The 23,948-nt window shown below is 39.0% G+C and overlaps 2 protein-coding genes across 3 annotated transcripts in view; one reads left to right on the top strand and one right to left on the bottom strand.

Annotated features, from left to right (window-relative positions):
* LOC131803074 (transcription factor sem-2) overlaps nt 1–23,948 on the bottom strand; it is an 86,902-nt gene that overhangs the window by 2,925 nt on the left and 60,029 nt on the right. For both annotated transcript variants that reach the window (XM_059124004.1, XM_059124003.1), the window contains exons 2-6: nt 14,680–15,467; nt 14,441–14,604; nt 1,870–1,936; nt 1,677–1,804; nt 837–931 (exon numbers count right to left, since the gene is read on the bottom strand). In XM_059124004.1, the coding sequence (XP_058979987.1) occupies nt 837–931; nt 1,677–1,804; nt 1,870–1,936; nt 14,441–14,604; nt 14,680–15,383 (1,158 nt within the window). In that variant the 5' untranslated portion in view covers nt 15,384–15,467. The remainder of the gene's footprint in view (nt 1–836; nt 932–1,676; nt 1,805–1,869; nt 1,937–14,440; nt 14,605–14,679; nt 15,468–23,948) is intronic.
* LOC131803073 (uncharacterized) overlaps nt 1–23,948 on the top strand; it is a 104,256-nt gene that overhangs the window by 74,923 nt on the left and 5,385 nt on the right. The gene's annotated exons all lie outside the window — the stretch shown is intronic.

The following is a 23,948-nucleotide window of genomic DNA, read 5'->3' as shown; positions in this document are numbered from 1 at the left end:
CTGACATCCTTTTAGGCTGTCAGGACAATGCGACAAGAAGGAAGAGTCGCCAATTCCACGTACTTGTGTCATTCGGATTACGACTAAAAGGATGGTTGGTGTCGCATCAAAGTACCCACACATTCACATGTAGATATCAAACAGAGGAGCTGGAGCGTGTGTGTATGTTTGTTCATGCATGCATGCATGGTGCACATGCATGCTCCCTCCCTGTGGCAAGGGGCATGTTCATGTGCATGAGTCTATTTAAATGGTTATAATTGAAAAATAACAAGGTGTTACCAGCTCAATGAGTGGCTAAACACTCTTGTTAGCAATCGTGAGCTTGGATGACTCGCTGAAATTTAGTGCCGATCAACACTTGGAGGATAAAAGCCGTGACGTTCGTGAGCAGCTATGAACCGGTGCGGCTGGTTCTGCTGGCTGGCTGGCTGCCTGTTTAAGTGGGCGTCAAAAAGTGGGTAGGAAATTATGTTATTAAACAATCATCGAAATAATTTGCAGGTGCGTTAGCGGACAAAGGCGGACACAGAGGAGACAATGAGGCAGCATTCAAACGTATCTTCTGCTGATCGATGGGCAACTCTTGAACGGTTACTGTTGTTGTTGTTGTTGTGAGTGGAGGTGGAGGTGTATTGCTACCGTTCAACTGTCCCTGGTTGGCCGGACAAAACGTGGCACAACGGAGAAATCCCAGACCGGAGTACATCAGAAATAATTGTGCGTTTCCTCTAACTGAAACGCTTCTGGCCCAAACAGTTTCCACGGCGTAGAGAGCACTTGAGATAATTGGTATGTCGGTAACCCTTCTCCTGACTGTTTCAACTTGCACTCACCTGTGATGTTGGCGGGTTGGTTTGCGTCAAATGGCTGCCCAAATGATAAGCCGCTGCCGCTGCTGGTCCCGGCGCAAAATAACTCGGAGTAATTCCTGCAAGAAAGAAGGCGTTCAATAGTTTATGTCTTTACCACTCAGTCACTCGGTCCAGAAAATTGGTTCTTAAGATAACAATTAAATGTAGAATGGGCCGTCCGAAAATGGTTTGAATATAAATCGCTGACTTCATCTAATTGTGTTTGTGATTCAGCTCTTTTCTTTCCAACAGCGACTACATTTCGTATTCACTGCTTAAGAAAGTTTTTGTGTTTTTTTGTCAGTTTCCAAAACAAAACAATACAAAACAGCCTATCCATTCTTGTCTGGTCGCCATGGCTATGGCTATGGCCATGGCATTGTTGGACTCATGCAAATCACAATAGTTCCGAAGCAGGACACTAACATGCCAGAGTTTGCAACGACAACTGTAACTCGATTTAATGCTGACGCTGGGAAAATGCTAATTACACATCGTCATCCTCTTTGCTCGCGCCAAGTCATCTACTAGGGCAGACGAAATAGACAGAATGTATGTTGAGCCAACTTCGAATATAATATAATGTCAATGGAGGGAAAAGGAGCGGTCGTCTGCCCCATTCAATTCGTGTTCCACTCACAACCCAGTGTCAGATAGTTATTTGTCAACTGCCCAGTCGATTGATATATGGATTTTCTTTGCTTCCGTTTCGGGCTCTTCTTTGTGCCATCTTCCTAAAACTTCTCCTTCCTGTTTAATATTCAGCTATGGCCATTCCATGATTTGCAATGACACCATCAGTCCAAAATCAAATGAACTTACCAGCTCGAAGGGCCTCCACGGGAACCGATGGATATGGCATGGGATATGGATAGCCATCTCTCCGGAGCGCTTTGGGTTTCCTTCGGGGTCTGTATTTATAGTCTGGATGTTCTTTCATGTGCATTGCTCTAAAATAGAAATAAAAAATAAAAATTGGAAATCGTGAACTTTCTACATCTGGCCCATGCCTTACCGCAATCTCTTGGCTTCATCAATAAAGGGACGTTTTTCGTCTTCCGTCAGCAGTTTCCATTCAGCACCTAATGATAACAAATAGAATAAAATAATGTAAGACAGGATGCCAAACTTATTACAGTATTAAAGAATTTCCAGGATAGTGGAAACTAGTCTCCGGCAAAACATTGCCGTAGAATACACTACAAATGCGAACCGATTGGCACAATGGGGACAAATAGAACGGGTAAATATAGCGTATTCCCAAACTCCTCAGAAGATAATCCTCTAGATACTTTTACTCTCTATTTTTATTCCAATCCACTCAAAATGGATCAGACGGAGCACTGGACTGAAACACAATTTCACAAATTCTGTGTCAAACATGAGGACATTGTCATTGCTTCGTATTTATTGATACATTTTAACATACATACACACATATATAACATTCACCCCAGCCTGTGATTAAACAGAAAAGGACGTCCAACCACTTCATAAAGGATCCTAGACGTCAGTTTATGCCACAACGGATGGAAATCCCCACAGCCGCCGCAAAAAGGCACTCACATTACAATCACACTTACGAACAATTATTAACATATCAATTGCCTGTCCGCTGCCATAAATTGGGGGCGGAGACTCGAGACTGCTCCGTTTGCTTGCATTCTTATGGCATCGTGTCACCGAACAGGTGAAGATGCCATTGAAAGAGGCAGCTCGGAGTTGGGCGGATGGTCAACATTGAATAATCTAAGACGACATTTTCACACTCACATCTAGCCTGGACGAGTGGCATTGAGTCACGGTGACAATATTAATGCATTAATGCACAAAAACTGACAAAAGAAAACAAAAAAAAAAAATTTTAACGAAAATTATTGCAATATTCGAAATGGTAGATATTTTGCAAACATTTTATCTAAAAATTCTCATTTTCAAATTCTATTTAAATTCTAATTTACAACTTTTGGAAAGAAAATGTCAGCGTTTTGGCAGCGAACTTATGAAAAAAGTTAGTCATATTGGAGATTCGATATCTCGATATTCTCTTACACTAAAACATTGTGAAAAAGTGTCAAATGAAAAAAAACGGCTTGCTGCATTCGCTATTAGTTAATTTCAAGATACAAGGCTTTAGCTTCAGTGCTGCATTTTTCACATTTGATCAACCTGGCCTGCCTTGTAATTTGTGTATCATGAATTGTGCGTATTGTTTCACTTGTCACCCTAAAATCGACAAAAATTTTGTTTATTTAATAAGGATGCCTTTAGTTAAAATTAACTCTGGCATGAATCAGGACATCTATTTAAAAAAAGTTTTTTGCCATAGGAGTTATTTTTTAAAATAACTCCTGGGGAGAATATCCCCATATAAAAACAACAATAATGGAACTAAGCCTAATTAATTTGCAACAACTAAATACTACGGTACGGCACGAACAAACATGGCAACGCTGTTCAACATCAAAAATTTCGACCGGCGTTTTTGTTTAACCTGCATATAATGAACCGCCGAGTGTCTAACCCATTTCTCAAGTTAAAAACGGTGTTTTGTCAATTCAGGTTCTCAGTGGATGTGTATTTTGTTGATAGGCAGGTCAAAATCGTAAATGAACCACCACATTGGTCCACATTTTCGTATAGCCCCCTTGTTTCGCTTTATGGTATGACCTCATATAACAGTACCGATTTTACGGGCATGTTTCAACTTGTTTGAATATTTAATCCCGTTTCTTTTAAATATTTAGTTTTGCCTCGTGCTTCTTTGCTTGTTTTCAATAATTTTCCCCCCATTCTCCTCATTCGCAAAAAAACTCAACGTGAGAAGTCATCATAACATGCCGGGAAAATGTTATGTTATGTTTCTCAGGTAATGTCGAACGGAACAACAATCAATAGTTTATCAAGACGAACATTTTTCTATCGGCGAAAGTAAGCGAATATGGCGCATAACCATCCTTTTAAATTATGGAGTCTGATTGATCGGATAAATGGAAATTTCATAGTACTATAATGAAAGCTTCGAGATGGCCGAGGTACATACATCGTGGCGACACACATACACACCGACAGAGACATTATTACGCAAATTCACTGCATCAACAATGGCCTAAGCAACCCGCTTTCATTTTGACAGATACACCTGTCAATTGCACGTTGGGATAATAAGTTTCCATACAACCCCAAGAATAACGAACAATGTGAAGGGAGCACACAATAGCATCGTTCTCCACCACCACCCCCACTCCCGACGCCCTGCCACTCACCGCCACTGTGTAAAAAAACAATAATCGAAAAATCAAAATAATGGAACGAAGAAACCCAAACAATCCCTGCGAACACAAAACCCCATCGATGGCTACGAACTAAACTCAACTTTCAATTGAATTGAATTGAATTCTAATCAATTGTTCGGTGTTCCATTGCCTTTCAAGTCTGTTTGTTTTCGAGCCATTCATTGTACGTCAGTTTTCATTGTGAAACTTTTTTCATAAACTCGTATCTGGTTGATGTGTTCCACTAGTGAGCCGAAATCCACTCCAAAGCCCTGGGGCATAGCAGGCACAACACCCACCAGCCCGGCGAGTCAATGCTCGTCCCTAGTTGTTGTTACTGCCGCAGTCATTTGCAAAACTTCGAAGCCATAGGGAATGTTAGCTTCCAGCCGAACAATGCCCCCTAATACTATTTTTTTATTTCTAAATCGCCAGGCAGTTTCTGTTCATCTCCCGTCCGAATGGCAGAGGCAAGTCCCAGTTGAATCTTTATTGATTTAGTGATGTCCGCCTATCTTCACGTCTCTTCACCCCAAGATAGGGGTAACAATATTAAAGATAGTAAAATGGACAGGTATTTGTAGTAATCCCAAAACGTGGGAAATTGTAGTGCCACATTTTTCATCAGAATTTTTCAGAATTTGGTATTTGGAATTCGTGATGGGTGATCCCTTCTATGACGGAAAATCATTTATACAGGTCCACGTTTTCGTATCGCACTCAAGCAACTGTACTTCTCGATATTCGGTGTTTTTACGATTTTAGCCACATTTTTACCGAAATTAATTCAAATTTATAATTTGGAGTTCGCAATGGGCACGTGTATATTCGATATTTCGATAATTTAAGCGACATTATTCAACGAAATTATTTTAAGGCAGGAATTTGGTGTTCATAATGGATACTAGTTTGTATGACAGAAAATTACCCATTAAGGTCCACATTCGATACTCGGAATAATTAAAGAGGCATTTTTTAACATTTTGCAATTTCCTTCCAAATGGAAGATCTGCCCCGGGCGAACTTAGCCACATATTCACTTGTTATATCTGAAAAGTATTATTTGCTCGAAGAGCAGGCTGGCCTTTAAAATGCCACTTTTGCCACATATGTTAATGCAGCTTCTACCTACAGCTAAGACTAATCTGTCTGGAGTGCTGATTTGTAAAGCCTCCAAATCGTGCAGACACTTTCGGTAGTATTGCTTTCCTTGTTTTGTGGACACTTGTCCAGGAGACACTTGCTGCTACATTAGCAAATTATGTTTGTGGTTGTTGTTATTGTATTCTGTACTTGGGAAAATAATTTAAAAAAGTTTCGACTTCCAATTGACGCTCGCGTGGATTTAATTAATCACAAATGTTGTACTCAACAAATGAACAGAAATTAAAGTACTCGAAACAAAGTTGGACAAAAGTTGACTGTAATTAATGACAGTTGAAATCGCAACATTAAGATCGAGTGTCGAGCAGCGAATGCCGACTGCCGACTGCCGGCAGCACAACTCGGTTTGGATTTTCTGAAGCACCCTTCAGATCCTTTCAGTTTCATCGGAGTTGTTCATGCCGTTGAATGGCCGATGTTATTTTTTATTTCAAATTTGGCTCCCAAAGGAAATTCGCACCGCCATTTTTTGTGCAACGCCGAGCAGTGCCTTTCAGCCTTCCATTTAGCGCTTTGTTCGATGTGGCTTCCATTGTGCGGCTGCTTCTCTGCATGCATGTATGTATGTGTGTGTGTGTGTGCCGGGGCTTTTATTCGTTGAAATATTTGACTGAATAAAATAATGAGCCCTTTGCGAGTCTTTTGTTAGGCTTGGTTTTTCATTTGTTGTTATTGCTTTTGTTGTTGTTGTTGTTTGTTTGTTAATGTAGCAAAGCCATCGTTTCAAGTGTTAAACTTTGACATTGCAATAATGCGGCAATGGCTCTTAGATGGGCATTTATGTAAAATGGCTCTGTCACAGCAGGAAGTGTAGAGGGCGAGCCGAGCAGTATTTTCGTTTGATTTTCATCAACTTAACAATATTTAAATTCTTACCTTCATTGGCGAACATTTGTCAGTCGCTCTTAATCAGCCTAGTAGTTGGTCCTAAAACGAGTTACATTCCTCCAGAGACTTTAACGAACGCATCGTGGTCATTTCAATATAGGTGGCGGAACAAAAGTGGATACATGGACAAATAAAAGTATAGGGGGAGAAATGCTCTCACTGAGTAAGTTCGGATTGAGTAAGCCAACGGGGCAGCTCATTCTCGAATGCCAATAAATAAAAATTTGGTAAATTTGGTCAACTATTTCGGAGTATACTCTCAAAAGAGGTTGACATTCCTTGGCACTCTCAAACTTTTTTCCCATAATACTAAAAAAGTTTTTAGATTACGAAAAATTGGTTTCGCTGCATATATATCTATCCCACTACAGTTTCAAAACGTCGCTTTTTGATTTTTTTTTTTTTTTTGGTGGAAGGTATATTTTGTTTTCAGTTTTCATCAAAATCTGTTGAACAATAAAAAAATTCTTCAAATCGGGGATAGGTCTCTATGGGAACTATATTAGAAACATGTCTAATGTTGAAAATTGTTGGCACATCAATTTGTTATCCTATCCCAAACAAGAAATCTAAATTTCAGCATAATCGAATGGAAACATACGTAAAAACATTCAATGAGATAAAATCAGGGGTAGGGTTCCATGGTAGCCATATGAAATTGTGGATATTAACATAATTTCGCAAGGACATCACGTATCCATTAAGAATACCAACTGACCAATTTCAGCCCATTTAAATTAAAAATGTACCTTAAATCTTAAAATTTCCGAATGCACCGTTATATAGGGACTATGCCTAAACGTGGACCCATCTTCACAATTTTATGGTTACATAATTTTTAACTCATTATGAAGCTCCTCTAAAAAAACTAGATCGATTAGTTGCATAGAAACACTTTTGTCTTTCTTGATAGAGGGTAGAAAGACGTGGAAGTAAATGTAAATTTCTTGCCAGTTGAAAAAGAAAACGAACTCCAACATACAAATTGGAGAAATAGTAATAATAATGCTTATATATATATATATATATTGTTTTATTTATATAAGTACTCTGAGGTAACAAATGTGTTACTTCAAAATTTGAATATTATGTTGAAAGGGTTTTCAAAAAAAAAAAAATTTAGCCAATTCGCCAATGCCCTAATTGTCCGCACCCAAACCTTATAGTCGCCTCAGGTACACACATTTTGGACTCCGGTTCGGTTTCAGGGAAAGAAAAGGTGAATTTTATTTTTGTTTCAGAACAAACAATCCTAATGTGCTTCGGAAGGATCCACTTTCGTCTGTGTTTTTGTGTTTCGAGTGTATCCATTCACTCATCCGCCGATCCACCATCTGCGCGGCAATTCCACTTGAAGCCCAATCAATGTCGTCCGTCCTCTTTTTCAATTATGATAGTAAGTAATAGTTTATTGTTGTATCTGTTATTGGCATTGTTGTCTCCACTGTTTTGTTGTTGTTGCTGTTACTGTTATTGTTACTCTGATAAGTATTTAATGTATATTTTGCGGTCTGTGGGCTGGGGGGTAAGTGCAGCAACAAACCAACAGCACACTCACACGAACGCACAAAAAATATCTAAACAAACAAAGAGCGTTTTTTGGCTCATTCATTTTGTTTTGTTGGAATGTCTGGCTCAAATAATGAAAACATATTGTTGTTGTATTTCGCTTTTCGAACAAGGCAAGTTTCAGGGGGAAATGGGCATTTTCCAATCACGTCATTGTTGGCTGGCTGATTCGTTCCCTCGGTCGTCGGTTGTGGATTCACCGAGTTTTTAACGACTTGCCAGGGCTGAGGCTGTTTTTGAACGGGATGCCATCCTTCTGCCTTTGTTGGCGACTGCCGAGGACAACCTAATAATAAGTACGGGGAACGATGGGTACTTGACAAACACCCTTACATCTTGGCAGCGGCCGGAAACAAGAGAAATAACAAACTCTAAAATCCAATTGTTACTCGAGCACGCTGGATGTGGAAGCTTTTTGTGGAATTGGAAACGTTGTTGCGACGATGGTTACGATACTATGCTCTCGCCTCGGCTGAGTGAGTGGTGGGCTTGCCAGGCAAAGTGTTTCCTGGCTCCATATCGCACTCGTTATGTTGTTGCCATTACCAGTTACAAATGAAATAATAGCGTCCGCACGGCGTACGGCAACTGACAGCGACCGAGGAGGCTGGCGCAACCGTTAGCGTCTTTTGTTCGGAATTTTTGATTAGGAAATTAAATCATATTTATCTGAAGTGGTCTATCAACCGCAAAAATAGAAAATGTATCCAGCTTGAATGCCACACACGCAGGCACAGGGAACAATATACAGACACACACATTCATTTACACACACACACACACAGAAATCATTAAGGACACTTTTAATTTGTGTCAACCATTTTCGGTTGCCGTTTTGAAAGTCTTCCACCATTGAAACGCAATGGTACCACCGCCTTGAAAGGCGCGGGTGCCGGTGCGTCCCCGTTGTTTGGTGTGCTGTGTGCTCGTACTCAGTCGCTTTGAGGTTGTCATTGTCTGCAATTCGCTCGCTAGCTCGCCAGAGACGAATGTAAAACCTTTTAAGTTCGCCATTGTTTTCCATTTTTAATTAATTTGCTTGCTTGTCGTTGACTTTTTTCTGCGAAGTCACTCTTTTCCAGTACAACTCTTTTTGTTTTGTGTCGTTCCGATCCATTGTTGTCGTTGCCATTATCGTCCTTGCAAGAAGCCAGAATACGAAGCACAGGACATGCAACAACAGCCCCCACACAAAAGCTGCATGTTTGTTGTTAAGTTCCTTCTTTCATTCTCTCTTTTTCCCCTCATTCATGTCGTAGAGCTGCTGTCCTGTTGGCAACGCGCAAGCAACCAGTGCGGAAATACGAAGAAGCAGTACGAAGTCAGACCATCTCAACTTGCCAGGGTCCGAACAATGAATATACAAACACACACACATTCATACATAGATCTCTTCGTGTTTTGTGTTTGTGCTCAACTGCACATCAATTCATTCGTGATTAATTATAATTGTTGTTATTGTTATCGATGCTGTCTCCGTCATTGTCGCACAAAGGCGATCCAGCACAATGTATTACGTACTTATGTGCATTGCACTACCATACACAGCGTCACGCATGTGGCTCTGTGTAATATCGCACACACACACACACATGCGAATATGCTACATTGAAATACAACAACTACTGTCTCGCGAAACATCGACTGTTTTCGAAAGCCTGAACTGGACACTTGCGATACACATTACTCCCGTCTCGGGTCTTTTCGAGGTCTAAGATGTGCTACAGTCGACTGCCCTTTCTCGCACATTTGTTCGATACGTGTTACAGTTTCCGATGCACAAAAGCCCCTGCTACGCATTCGTGTGTGTGGAAACCCTGCTTTCGAAAACTGAACTGTCGACCCTTTTTCGTCACTGTTTTCTTCTTTTTATGCAACTCAACCAAGATTTTTTCGAATTTTACTGCCGAGTTTTCTAAAATTGTGCATTTCGTGTTTTCAGTCGATTGCTGCAAAGCAATTTCTTTTATGATCCCCCGCTTCAGATGGTTTGTCCTAACATTGAAGTTTGCTAGTGGAATATATTCATTTATCAGAGTTTCGTCGGATTGAAAAGAGTGATACAATTACCTGTACAACTATAAAACCACCAAGACATTACACTTTGCGACATGACACTACACAATATAATCCATCCAGAGATTAATAACTATTCTTAAGAAAGAACTGTACTAATAGGTTCAAAATTAGGTATGACAGTGAAACCGATAGATTTTATATTTTTTATTTGCCCGGCTTAACATGACAAACTAATTTCTTCTTATTTTCAATCTTTTCAATCAAATGAAAATTGTTAAGGAAATATCCGAATTAAGTTGTAATCAAAATGCGTATTACTACTTGTGTATGTGTGTATGGACCAAAATGACACTTTATGTAGCAAAATAAATCTTTAGAACATTTTTATATTGAACATGTTTACACCCTCAGTCATATGGCTAGAGAGGGTATATATCATTTGATACGGTCAAAACGTGCCTACTCGTTATAACGGTTTAAGGCCTAAGGTCCCTTTGGACCAAATCCGTTTCAGGACATTTGTAGTCGATCTAGCGATGTCCGTCCGTCCGCACTGAAAGAGAACCACTAATCCGATTTTGCTCCAACTAATATATTTGTGTCAGTTCTCGGTCAGGTGCAAAAATGGATAATATCGGTACGCCTCCCCACAAAGGGTAAACATTTTGAATAATTACAACTCTTATAAAATGTAATGTGTAAGAGTCCAATTGCCTTCAAATTACACACATCCCAATATTTTTATCAACCCAAGATCTCTTTTGCCAAGATTTCTTTTGCTAACTGCCCCCCTCTCTTTCAAATATATCCAAATAATAATTTTAAATAAGCATCCAACTCTCTTCAAATTTCACACATACAAACATTTTTGTTAATACAATATCTGTTGTGAAGATGATATATGTCTGCGAACCCCTTCTGACACCTCACTCACAAAGGGTCACAATTTTCAATACTTTTATCTGTGAAACAAGACGGCGATTTTTTACAACTTGAAACCTGAGGCGAATATGGAATTTATAATTTCCCATAAATTGGATATAAATGTTCGATTTTCTTGTAACTTTGCCCTTACCAATATTTTTATATGCATTAGATGATGCATGAAAATGGAATACTTCGATCGACTATACCTGGTACCTCACGCACACATTAACATTTTCTGAAAACTATCACATGTGTCATGTAAAGTGAGGGAAGGTACAAATATATTCCAAACCTGGTCCAATACGAAATGTACAATATTTACCATTCCTTTAGAACCCACTTCTAGAGAGTCAACAATTTGGATAATCATAACAGAAGCCAAAATATATTTAAATAATCGAACAATATTTCATAATAATGACATTACAATCCATGCAGGCAGACCTCGTTATTTGCCAAAGTTTCCAAAATCTTCATTGTACCATGGTTACAGCCCATCATAACGGTATCGCCCGAATTTCCGTATTTTGCATTTCTACGGCCGAAATAATTTCGCTTTTGCGTTTTTCGAGGGTAGGAAACCTCCAGTCAACAGCCACTTTTCCGCATAGCCCCAATATAACATCACTCCATAATTTTAAAGCCCTTGACTACGATTTCTGACCGATTTCCTTGGTCCGATTTCAAGTTTTTGAATGAAACATGCTCGATGCTTCTATTTTCAAAGTTTTCTTTTACCTCATGGTAGGTGGAGTCAAAAGTTCGTGCCGCCTTCTTTAGTTCTTAAATCATAACTGTCCTTAAAAGAAGTTATGTTTGAAACGGCTAATTTCCTAAGGGGAAAATTGTTTATAACTGCTCTGCCCAGAACTACACAACCACTATGCATTTACGTTCATTGTTATTAAAGAAAACATGCATTTTGTCGCGTCTTTGCAAATTTCTCTCTCTCTCTCTCTTTTGCTCTCTCTCTCTCTCTCTCTGACATATAAAAGCATGCTGGCATAGACAAATTAAGATATAGACAACGAAATGCTCTCACCGTTTATCTTCGAAAAAAATCGAATCAGCAGATGTCGTCTATATCGTTTCAGGGGTTTGAGTGGGAATATTGAAGTCACTCAATTCTAAAACGTTAAAAATAACAAAAACTGTAAGATATTTGTCAGTTGAAAATTGTTCCATAATAAAAGAAATGTGAAAAGTACGTGATAATATCAAAAAAATCCGGAATAATAAAGTGAAATTCTTGAAAAATGATAAAATGTGTTTTCGAAGTCGAGTGGGTTGAACGCGTAAATCAGCATGTTGACTACGCAAAACATGATGAGAGCCACCTGGATAAAAAGACAAAACTAACTTTTCGTTGTCTATATCTTAATTTGTCTATGATGCTGGTCAGAAATAATGCATTTTTGATTTGTTGAATTGGCTGCGATGCTGGAGTTGATCAACTATTTGAGGATAAATCGACATAAAATGATTTCAACTTCTAAATTCTACAATTTAATGGAAATGTTATTGAAGGGCAAACCTTCATGTTCTGCTCCAACGATTGCGCGTTTCAAGATATGAAATAATTCAATTTTGGTGCTTTTTAAGCAAATTAATTTATTTTAAGAGGGAAATTAATTTTCCTAAAATAACCTGGTCCATTTACATCTTCAGCACGAAATATGTGGAGATGTGTATGTGTGACTTCTATCTTTGTTATAACAGTGCCGCATTTTGAATTCAGCTACGAAGTGTTTATGTGCGCTTGCTTTGTAGACATTAGGGTGTGCTGCTAAAATTGATGTAGCACTGAATATCTAGCTAAACAATTCCATATACTTTCCAACATGCGCAGAAGAATATTACTCATATTTCGATATTTTGGAAAGAATAATGTTTGCATTTTGTTTTGATATTGTGACCAATCCGTGGCGTTGCATTCATTTTTCGCGATCTTCTCTAAATCTTCTCTAAATTCAAATACTGTGAGAATGAAATAAACAAAAGAAGCATTTGTTGTTAGTAAATCTCAAGTTACCAGACTCTAGTATTTTGTAAATTTAATGAACACAATTTGGAGACTAGTCAAATTGTGTGCTTCGGTCACAAAGGGTACAACGTTGTGCACAATCTATTTTCGCAGCTTAATTTTGCGAGCGTCCTATTTTCAGTTAAGACGACATTGCAAATAATTGCGTGCGCAACAATTGTCTCAACAGTTTATTATTCATCCATTTAATTATTTTATTATTCTAGTCCCCATTTTTGCAATGCGCAATGCAATGGCGTTGCCTCTACGCAAATATTTGATTTAAACTTCTACAACTGATGGGTAAAAATTGAAAAAAAAATCAAAACATTTTGATCTTTCGTTCAACCGAGAGACAACTTCGTACGAGTGTGGCTTGCATAAGGCATGATTCTTTGGCTTACGGAAATGTGAAATGACAACAAATATTTTCTTCATGATGCTTTTCATTTCACATTTCCATCGACGAAGACCTCGTTCTAAGCAGGGTGTAAAATTCTACGAGATTTTACTCTCCACTGTCGAAAAGGTATAGTGCGCAGATTTTCGAAATCAGTGTTCTTTGTGATCAAAGGAATATGATATGAACACAAAACTCCTTCAAAGTAGATATAAACATATATTTTTAACGGATTTTTCGCTTTGATTTGTCGGATAGTGTCGAACAAGCTACGGGACAAGCCAGTGTATGCATGCATACATTTGCCTAATTTAAGCAAGTTTTCGGGCTGGTGGTTCTGATGTGAGTGTTTTGTTTAAGAAAGTTGAAAAGATGCAGGAATCGTTATCCTTTGTTATGTTAAAATAAAAAGTTACATCGGACCGGCACGGAGGGGAGGAGAGGTGGGTGGGACGTGTGTGCTGTTCGTACTGGGGTGGGTGTGTAGGAAGTATCGACGCCGAAAGCAAATAATAAAATAGTTAATACAGCACCAAGGACACGTGTCTCATGACGCACCAACAATGGGACAGGGACTGGATTCAGAGAACTATTGTTGTGCGGATACAAGAGAAATTGAATAGAAATTGAATTAAAATTTTTAAGAGTCGTGATTGACAAAATTGCGGTGGGACAAAAAGATACGTTGGAACGCACGCGGCGTCTATTTTCTCATTTCGATAAATCTGGGATTAGGTTTGGCAAACTACTTAGGTATGCAACTGGTTGAGAGAGCTGGTCCTGTTCGGCTGATACGCGTACTGCAATTCACGATGAGCTGACACAGATTGCGTAAGACGAGGCGTGAATAGCATACTCGACCATGGACGACATCGACAACCAGTAATCAACCCTTCAGTCGTCAGTCGCCCTTTCATATGTGCGCGAATAGCTAGTGGATTAGCCGAGGCACTGTCTATTGAAGGGGCTTCGTTGTTTGACAGCCCCTGTCATCTTTGACACACAGACGTTAAACAGTGACAGCATGCGATCTTGTCATCTAATCATCTAACGGGAATGTAAATGGAAATCAATTGTTCTGTGGCCTCCTGCAGTGACCCGAATGGCGTTCGTATTGCCGTTAATCGCCCGTTGCCAGCCACCAAACGGTGGGTGGGTGGTTAGTTCATGGTGCCGGCTTCACATTTTAATTTCGAAATGACAAACATACAACCACCGATTATGGCTTTCGGTTTGAGGCAGTCGCAACAAATGACAATCTACGCAAAGACCACAGATACATACGGATTAATATTGCCTAACTATTCGAGCGGGTACTTACCTAAGCGTTTGGATATTTCGGAATTGTGCATTTTTGGATTGTCCTGGGCAATTTTGCGGCGTTGTAGGCGAGACCAGACCATGAACGCGTTCATTGGACGTTTGATATGTTCCTCGTTTTGTCGTTTCGTTGTGTTCTGTATCATCAGACTGAAGAAAACATCGCTAGAAACATGAGAGGGGTGAATGAGGCAGAAATAACTACTAGGGAAGGCTGAAATTCGCAACGGATGCACTTACCTGGCACTGCCGCCAGTATTCATCAGGGAACCCATGTTCTGGTGTAGATTTGTCATTTGTGATGTCTGCGAAGTGTGGTGCAGGTGGGCTGCGGCAGCGGCAGCCATGGCGGAGGTATTTGACGACGAAATCGCTGACGATGTCGCCGAGGATGGACCGGACGGGGTTTCCCCTGCAATGTGGTTGTGGACGAGATTATTGGGCAGGTGTGCCGTCAAATGGTCGCCCGGCCTGAGCGGTAGTGCTCTCCCTGAGCCAGCCAGGGAATGGGAATGCACCGAGGCGGAACTGTTGTGGTGCAAAGATCCTCCGCCTTGCAGGTGGGTCGTGTGGTGGGCGTGATGCAGTATATAATTATGGGCGGGGGATATTTGCTGATTGCTTTGCGATACCGCAGGAATGTTCGCCACTGTGTTGGTGCCAGAGGACAACGTTGTGGACGGCGAGGTTGTGTGCTGGCTCTGCAAACCGCACAGGGAGTTTAGCGAGAGGTGACCGTTGCTGCCCTGCTGAATGGTCGCTTGGTTATTGTGATGATGGTGGTGATGCACTGCGGCCGCCAGTTGTTCGATGTGACTTCCGGCTGCTGCACCGACAGTCGAGCTATTGCCAAAATGGTTCGAGAGTGTCTGACCCGACGATATGGAAAGTGGATGCGCTATGGATATCCCAGATAGTGAAATCGATGGAATATGTTCCATCATTCTGTGCGCAGAAGCACCTTGTCAGTCTTCTCTAATAGACACCTTGCTGCGCAGTCCAAAGTTCGGATTCTCTGTGGCCCAACACTGCAAACAAAAGAGGAAGAAAAACAAAAACAATGGGTCAAATCATGTCCACAACTTGGCATTCAACGGCGTGTCAGTAAACAGAGTTGTCGATCTTTTAATTGCTTTCAATTTGTCATTCTTCCAATCCCCCCTCCCCTCTCTCTAACAAAGCCTAGCCCCCGGCATAGGAAGAAGTGTGCGTTAAACAGAAAACAAATACGACCAATCCGCCACTGATTTATGACCCAGGCTTATTAACATAACAAAGCGACACCTCTGCTTCACACCAGCAAAGGCCTGGAACGTTTGTCTTTTGTTAAGCGAGGCACAACAAGCGCAAAATGATCGCCAACTAGCACTGATTTATAAAACCCCATTCCTAAATCAGTATGAGGTTTGTCAAAACTTTCAAAATATGTTGATAACACGCTGTAATCTAATCTCAAATCCTTTTAAACCACCACTTTGTCATCGAGCCCCCACAATAGGCCCTCTCATCCGTACTAATTATTATTAATTAATTAATTAATTATCACGACCCAACACCATTCGTTCGAAGCCAAAACAAACAGCGACACATCGACATCGGTGTGTCAGTTTGCTGTGTCTAGAGTCTGGCGACAACCTCAGCCATCTGTCCCAGTAACCTGTTCATACCTATCTGATCATGCTCACCAAAACGTAAAAGCTGTCAAGACATATTTTTAAGCCGACGTAAACTTAATTTTCTGACGGAACCACTTACGCTCAGACACACAGAAACAATCACAAAAATTTGAATCGTTCCCTACCGGAAAGCAGAGTCCGATTCGAAGGATCAGAAAGGAGCCTTGATTTGATAGTTGTAACCAAGAAAACCTCGACATTTAACGGTACCATTAGGGACTTTGTTTCCGTTCCTAAATATTGAAATTATTGCAACAGGGCGACGGACCAAATATGTTTCAGGACATTTGGAGTCAATCTAGTGATGTCCGTCCGTCCGTCTGTCTGCCTGGCTGGTGCGCACGATAACTCTCGAAGAGAGTATCCGATTTGGTCCAAACTTGGTACATCGTAATATTATTTTCAAATTTATATCGAGTTCGGGGATGGACTATTTGCATCAATTCTATGTCAGGTAAGAAAATGGACAAGATCGGTCCACTCCATCAAGTACCTCCCCCACAAAGGGTCAACATTTTGAATAATTATAACTCATAAAATATAATGTTAGTGTCCGATTGTTTTCAAATTACAAACATCACAATATTTGTATTGTTCCAAGGTCTGCCGTGAAGATGAAATATGTCGGTTCACTCCGTCTGTTACCTCCCCCATAAAGGGTCGAAATTTTGAATAAAAAATCCACACACATCACACATCCCATTATTTATACTAACACAAGATCTGAAGGTGGGATATATCGGTCCACTTCTTCTGGTTCCTCCCCCACAAAAGGTCAGAATTTGGATTATATTCAAATCTCACACATCTCAATACTTTTACTAACAGAAGATCTGCTGTGAATATGGAATATATCGGTACATTCCTTCTGGTACCTTCCCCACAAAGGGTCAACTTTTGAATATCCATTAGGGTAATAAAACGCGAAATTAACATCTGAATCCATTCAGATTTGGTACATATCAACACTTCTGTCAACACAAGATATGTTAAAAAGATGGTAGAAATCGGACCATTTCTTCTGGTACCTCCCCCACATGGTGCGTGCAAGATTTTTGCTAACACATGAACTGTTGTGAAGATGATATATATCTGCGAACCACTTCTGCCATAATTTACGAATTCTTTACAAATTGCTATATCTAAATATGTTTCTGAACCAGAAACCTGATATGAATATGGAATTTATGATTTCGCATAAAATTGGATATAAATGTTCGATTTTCTTGTATTTTTTCCCATAACAATATTTGTATCAGTATTAGATGAAGTATGAAAGTGAAATACTTCGGTCGACTTTATCTGGTACCTCACGCACACTTTTAACATTTTCTAAAAATTATCACATATCTCATATAAAGTGAAGGAAGTCACCAACATTAATTTAGGTCCGATACGAAATGGACAATATTGGTTCATTTCTTCGGAACCCACTCCATAAAGGGTCAACTGTTTGAAAAAATCAAACCGGCTGATCCTTTTGAACTTGTTTATACCCAAATTATCGGCTTTATACACCTTTCACGGCGCCGGAGAAAGTATTTCGCTGAGTGAGTAAGGATTGCCGTAACTTACAATCCACCCGATTGCTACAAATTTAGTCCTTAAAGAACAAATCGAATAGAAAAGTTGTAAACGTCATATACCAGTATAAAAGGTATAAAAGAAAGAAAAGGTATAAAATGTCATAAACTTCTAAAATACTGTAATATCCCACATAATACTTCCCAAGTTGGTTGATAAACGTTTAGGTCGTATTATTCGTTGATCTTAATGAGGTTACTTTCCTGAAACTTTTATTATTTGGTAGGTTTACCTTTATTATTTGGACGTACGTATGCTATGTCGGAAAAGCATGCCATATACGTCAGAATTTCTGACAGACCATCTATGTTTAATGCTATGTTCTCATTGCACTTTTAATCATGTTGTTCGCTCTCAGAATTAGGTACACGAATTAACCCGTTTATACGGCATGATTCGTAATTCATAGTAAAATGATTCCTTTTTTCAAAAATTTTGTCCGTTTATTTTAATGGCAATTTATTCGAAAATATATGGAATTCTCACACATATGAATAGAAAAGATTGTTGTTTCTATTCTCATTCGTGTTTTCAACTTTTTGTGTAAATGTTGACCAAGGCCTATGTAAGGTCGGTCAGGAAGCGAATTGGTAAAAAATACAGCTCTGTCTGTTAATTTTAATGTCAATTTTTAAACCTACCAAATAATAAGAGTTGTTGAAAGAATATTTTTGGTGGTTGAATACAAAGGCATATAATGAGATAGATCAGAATAACATATTTGTTAATGCATTTTTGGCATGTCGTCGACCATATATTGCTTGATCGAGACATTAGAAGGCAATGTGCATTTTGCCCAATCTTTACAGTTTTCTGTCTTGGGTTAAAATAACTCCAGCTAGAGGTTTTATGCTCCCTACAGTAACTTTGCCATATTTTGAAGACACACACAAGGAAAGTAACCTCATTAAGATCAACGAATAATACGACCTTAACGTTTACCAACCAAATTGGGAAGTATTATGTGGGATATTATAGTATTTTAGAAGTTTATGACATTTTATACCTTTTCTTTCTTTTATACCTTTTATACTGGTATATGACGTTTACAACTTTCGTCAGTCGAAAACCTAAAAAACTGTCAAACAGACCATATCTGACTTTAAAGAACTCTAACTATCTTGCCAAATATTAATAATTAGGCTATTGTCCATGCTTTCTATAAATTGAACAACACCCAATTTTGGAGGTAGTCATTGCCTTCTTCTGTATGCTCTGAACACTTCGACGTTGTTATGCGGTGATATCTGGAAGAGAATATCGTCGCGATAATATTCTGGAGGGTGTATGAAAGCCTTGGGCACGCAAACATTTTGGTCGCAGATCTTGGACATTCCAGCAGGACTCTGTACCATCGCACTCAGCACGCGGCACCCAAAAATGGTTACAAAATGAGGTTCCAAATCCAAAATCTCCGGATACCATTCCGTTGGACTATTGTGTCTGGAGTAATTTGCAACGCAAGGTTGGCACCAAAAATACCAAAGTGTCGATCACCTCAAGCCAGCGCTTCGCCGGGAATGGGCCAAAATACCGCAGAGCAACATTCGGGCAGCGTGTGACGGTTTCATTGGCCGTTTGAAGGCCATAATTCGTGCCAACGGTGACCAATTCGAACAAATTTAAACTAATTCTAAAATTTGAATCCGACACTTTATGCTTACATTCAATCAAATTAAAAAAAAAACAAATTATGGCGTTTGACTTTGTTGCAGTTTTTTATCACTCTGTATGAATAATTTATAGGTATAACATAACCTCCGCCACAAAGGGTCAACATTTTGAATAATTTTATCTCTCATAAAATGCATAAAAATCATACCTCCCACACAGAAGTCGGCATTCTGATACATGGTGTTTTCCTCTTGGTTTTGTTTTTCTTTGTTGGCAATTAACAAATTTGTGCGCAATTAACAATTTCGCCTGGATAAAAATAAAAAATGTCATTAAAATTAACAGACAGAGCTGTATTTTTTACCAATTCGCTTCCTGACCGACCTTACATAGGCCTTGGTCAACATTTACACAAAAAGTTGAAAACATGAATGAAAATAGAATAGAAACAACAATCTCTTCTATTCATATTTGTGAGAATTTCATATATTTTCGAATAAATTGCCATTAAAATAAACGGACAAATCATGCCGTATAAACGGGTTAATTCAGAGCATACAGAAGTCGTTGCTTTAAATTCTACCTGGCAAACGTTACTCCATTCTGCCTTCGACATTTCATCCTTTGGAAATGAAAAAAATGTACCCCTTCCTGGAACTTTTCAAATTCACAAAATTTCTTGTTTATTTATAATTCATATAGATTTGTCTTCAAGTTCCTTTAATAATTTTAATTATTTCGAAATTTTTTTTGACAAGAACGTCACAATTTTGTTTTTTTATTCAAAATATATTTTGACATAAAACTTAGTAGTCAGATGGTCCTACTGGCCGACCTTAAATAGGCCTTGATGTTGAAATTTTGAACATATTTTTGGATTTTTCTATTTTTAAATTCGGCTGGAGAGACACTTGTCAAACATTTTTTCTGCCGATACACACCTTTTTAAAATATTGCCTCTTTTGTGTAAAGATAGGACAAGACAGAGTCAAAATATGGTAACCCTGTGAAAATACCTCTGTTGTTACGATATCATAACGACATAGTTACCAATGCTAACTGATTTAAACCGCTAAGGCAATATGCAAATTTTCGGGAAGGCCTATGGAATAGAATTTTTAAAACCAAAATTTTGGATTTTTCAAATTTTTATTTGTTATCCGTGTCTCTATTTGTAGTTTTTATATTAACATGTCTCTGCCATGAGCTGTTACTCTATGTATTGTAGTCGAAAACCATTTGCTCCAAATGCATTTTGTCAAGTCTTTAACATTTTAGGTCTTTGCTTTTGTTTCCAGTTTTCTGTGCAAATTTCAACTCGTGAACAAAACGCGCACCTCGGATGAGGGATAAAACCAAATTTACTTTCGTTTGAATGTACATACGCCATTCAACATTGTAGTTTTCATAGTGTTTACCACTACTCTTTCTACAAAATATTGGTCCTTCTGCTGTATGTCGATAAGACACCGTTACGCATGTGCTTTTCGATGTTTATACCCTCCACCTTGGAAAGTATATATATTCATAATCAGCATAAAATTCTAAGTAGATTTAACGATGTCCGTCTATCTGTCTGTTGAAATCACGATACAGCCCACATTATTTGACGTAGAGCGCTAAAATTTATCAGAGTTATTTGCATTGTGTCTAGGATGGTTGGTATTGAAAATGAGATATATCGGTCCACGTTCTAGTATAGTCCCCATATAACGGTACCTCCCGATATTCGGTATTTTGATGACTCATGCCACATTTTTTCACGTATTTGTCTGCAAATTGGTATTTGTGGGTCATAACGGGTCCCTGAGCGTGTGGCAAAACACGTTGTGGTATAGCCCCCATATGATGGTAACTCCCGATATTCGGTATTTTAGTTTTTTTGTCACATTTTTTCACGGATTTGTCTAAAATTGGTATTTGTGGGTAATAATGGTTTCCAGCTCCGGTGGCGAAACATTGCATGTATGGGTCCATGATTTGGTATAGCCCCCATATAACAGTACCTCCCGATATTCGGTATTTTGATGGTTTTTGCAACCTTTTTTTCACGGATTTGTCTGAAAATTGGTATTTGTTGGTCATAATGGGTTCCAGCTTCGATGGCGAAACATTGCATGCATGGGTCCATGATTTGATATAGCCCCCATATAACGGTACATCCCGATATTCGGTATTTTGATGGTTTTTGCCACATTTTTTCACTGATTTGTCTAAAAATTGGTATTTGTGGGTCATAATGGGTCCTAGTTCGTGTGGCGAAACATTGTAATTATAGGTCCACGTTTTGGTGTAGCCCCCATTTAACGGTACCTCCCGATATTCGGCATTTTAATGGTTTTTGCCACATTTCTTCTAATGTTTCTTTTACCCTAAGTTGGAGGGTATTGAAAGTTTGGCCCGGCCGAACTTAATGTTTTTTTACTTGTATGATTTAACTAAATAAATTGAGGATTTAAAAAACTGGTTTGGAATAGAGCTTTCTTTCACATTCACCTTTGTATCCATGGCTCAATAAAAAAAAGTTGCTCAACTTGAAAGAAACTAGAAAAATGCAACTCTGTACTGGAGTCCTACAGTGTCAAATTGACTTTTAAATACGCAACAGTTGGTTCTGTTTATTTTTCATTTTTTAACAAAATTCTTATATTGGGAAAAAACCCGCGAAACAAGCATGGAAAATTGGGGTTATTCCACAAGATTGAATCTTAAATATTATGACAATGCCGTTATATCCCAAAGTTGTGCAATTAACGTCGAAAATATGCATTTATTCTCAACCGAATTTGAAATAATTTCAAATTATTGTATTTTTTATTCAAAACAATACACACATATACACAAAATGTGTATATGTATATGTTTTGACAGCATAAGGGCACCAAAAGAAAAAAATATTGAGGGGGCAGCTTTGTTCTACCTTCTGCAATTGTGCCATGCTTCTATCGACATGCAGAAGCGGACCCACATTTCATAATATATCCTGACTTAGATTAGGCGAGTTCACTTGCGACGATTTTTGTCGCTCTCTCTCTCTCTTAAACTTGTCGGTTGCACCTATGCAAGGCAATTCGGAAGTTTTCTTCTTTTTTAACAATGACTTTTCTGGCATTGCTGCTTTACTTTGGATAAAGAAAAACAAAACACTATCGATGTACTTGTGTTTTACAACAATTATCCATTTACTCCTTCGATTGTTTATTAATAATCCATTAGCAGCTGACATTTCCATACAAAAAAAGAACGCAATAGAAATTGAGAGAAAATTGCCAGTACCCACAATTTTTTCGATTCTTTTCTATTACACGCAGAGACTTGTTTCGTGTAAATAGGGACTATATTCAAATATTTTTAAATAACATCCACCTTAGGTATGTCGAACGAAAATCCATGCCAAAGACAACACCAATTCGAAGTGTGTATTTAAAATGTTTGAGGGAACTTGTCCTCTAAACCAATCAAGTTACGAGAGGCCATAGAACGATATTGACTGAAATCCAGCAAGAAAAACCCACTAATGTTTATAATTAAAAAATGTTTTATTTAGTGGCATAACTAATTAAAACTGATTGAAAAATAACTCCATTGTCAACATAACCTTTACTAAATCGATTGTGAGTTACTGAGCATTATTAGAGAGTTGTTATAATATCCTTGTCACACGTGGCAATGAGAGGCAGTAGAAAAGGAAGGGCAGTAGCCAAATTATTCCACATCAAAAAATGCAGGGTTGCTTTTGGATCACATTCCCAAAACTAAAAACAACGAGGTCACATAGGATGCTTCTGTTATGAAATCTGTTCAAAATCGACCCTTGCTGATAGAAACTAGATTTTTGGATCTATCGCAAAACCCAAGATACAAATGGTGTATATGCTCTTACAACGTCAGGGGTCTCTTGGATGAAACACCAAAAGAGACGAGGAGATGCGAAAGGAGCGCACCACCACCATCCCCTCTCCTTTAATTGACATATATCGACACTCCATTTGGCTGGATAACGCATAACTAACGGATGACGCGATGACGACTGGACACACTCGTAACGGCAGTTCGAATTACGTATTGTTTGCACATGTCGCCGGCATATGTTTGCTTTGCCCCACTCCACTTGGCTGTGCTTGGTATTCATGGGTCTGCTCAAACGATGACCCATGTTAATGCTGCCAATGACTGCCAATGCGGCGGAAAGGGGTGGCACTTTGCCGCAGTCACTCCACAAGTCCTTGATCGAATGTTTGGCTGACTGGTCCATTGTGTTCTATTTGGAATTGCTTTTGTTGGCCCTTTTCAATCCCTTCGATGCCTTTGTTGTTGGCTTTGTTAAGTTGTTAAATACACTTGAGATGGATTAAATGAAGTAAGTGTTTAAGACACAGTTTACAGTTTGAATAGTTGCCGATAATAGCCCTGGGCCGGCTGGCTGACTGCTGGACAAACAAGCTAGCAAGTTGGCATTTGGAAATGTTGTTTCTGGCATTGAAGTGACAATGCCAAAGATGCCAACAATTGGATTCTAATGATGCCCATTGTGGCCTGAAGAGGAAGAAAAACGTTATGAATACTGTCATAGCCGTTGATGGAGCGCTAACCTGATAAGGGGCACCAGATCTATTGATTTTCATGAGTGTGTGT

The sequence above is a fragment of the Musca domestica genome, unplaced genomic scaffold (genome assembly GCF_030504385.1).
Source record: "Musca domestica strain aabys unplaced genomic scaffold, Musca_domestica.polishedcontigs.V.1.1 27, whole genome shotgun sequence".
NCBI lineage: Eukaryota > Metazoa > Arthropoda > Insecta > Diptera > Muscidae > Musca > Musca domestica.
This window is presented reverse-complemented; position numbering and strand designations above follow the sequence as displayed.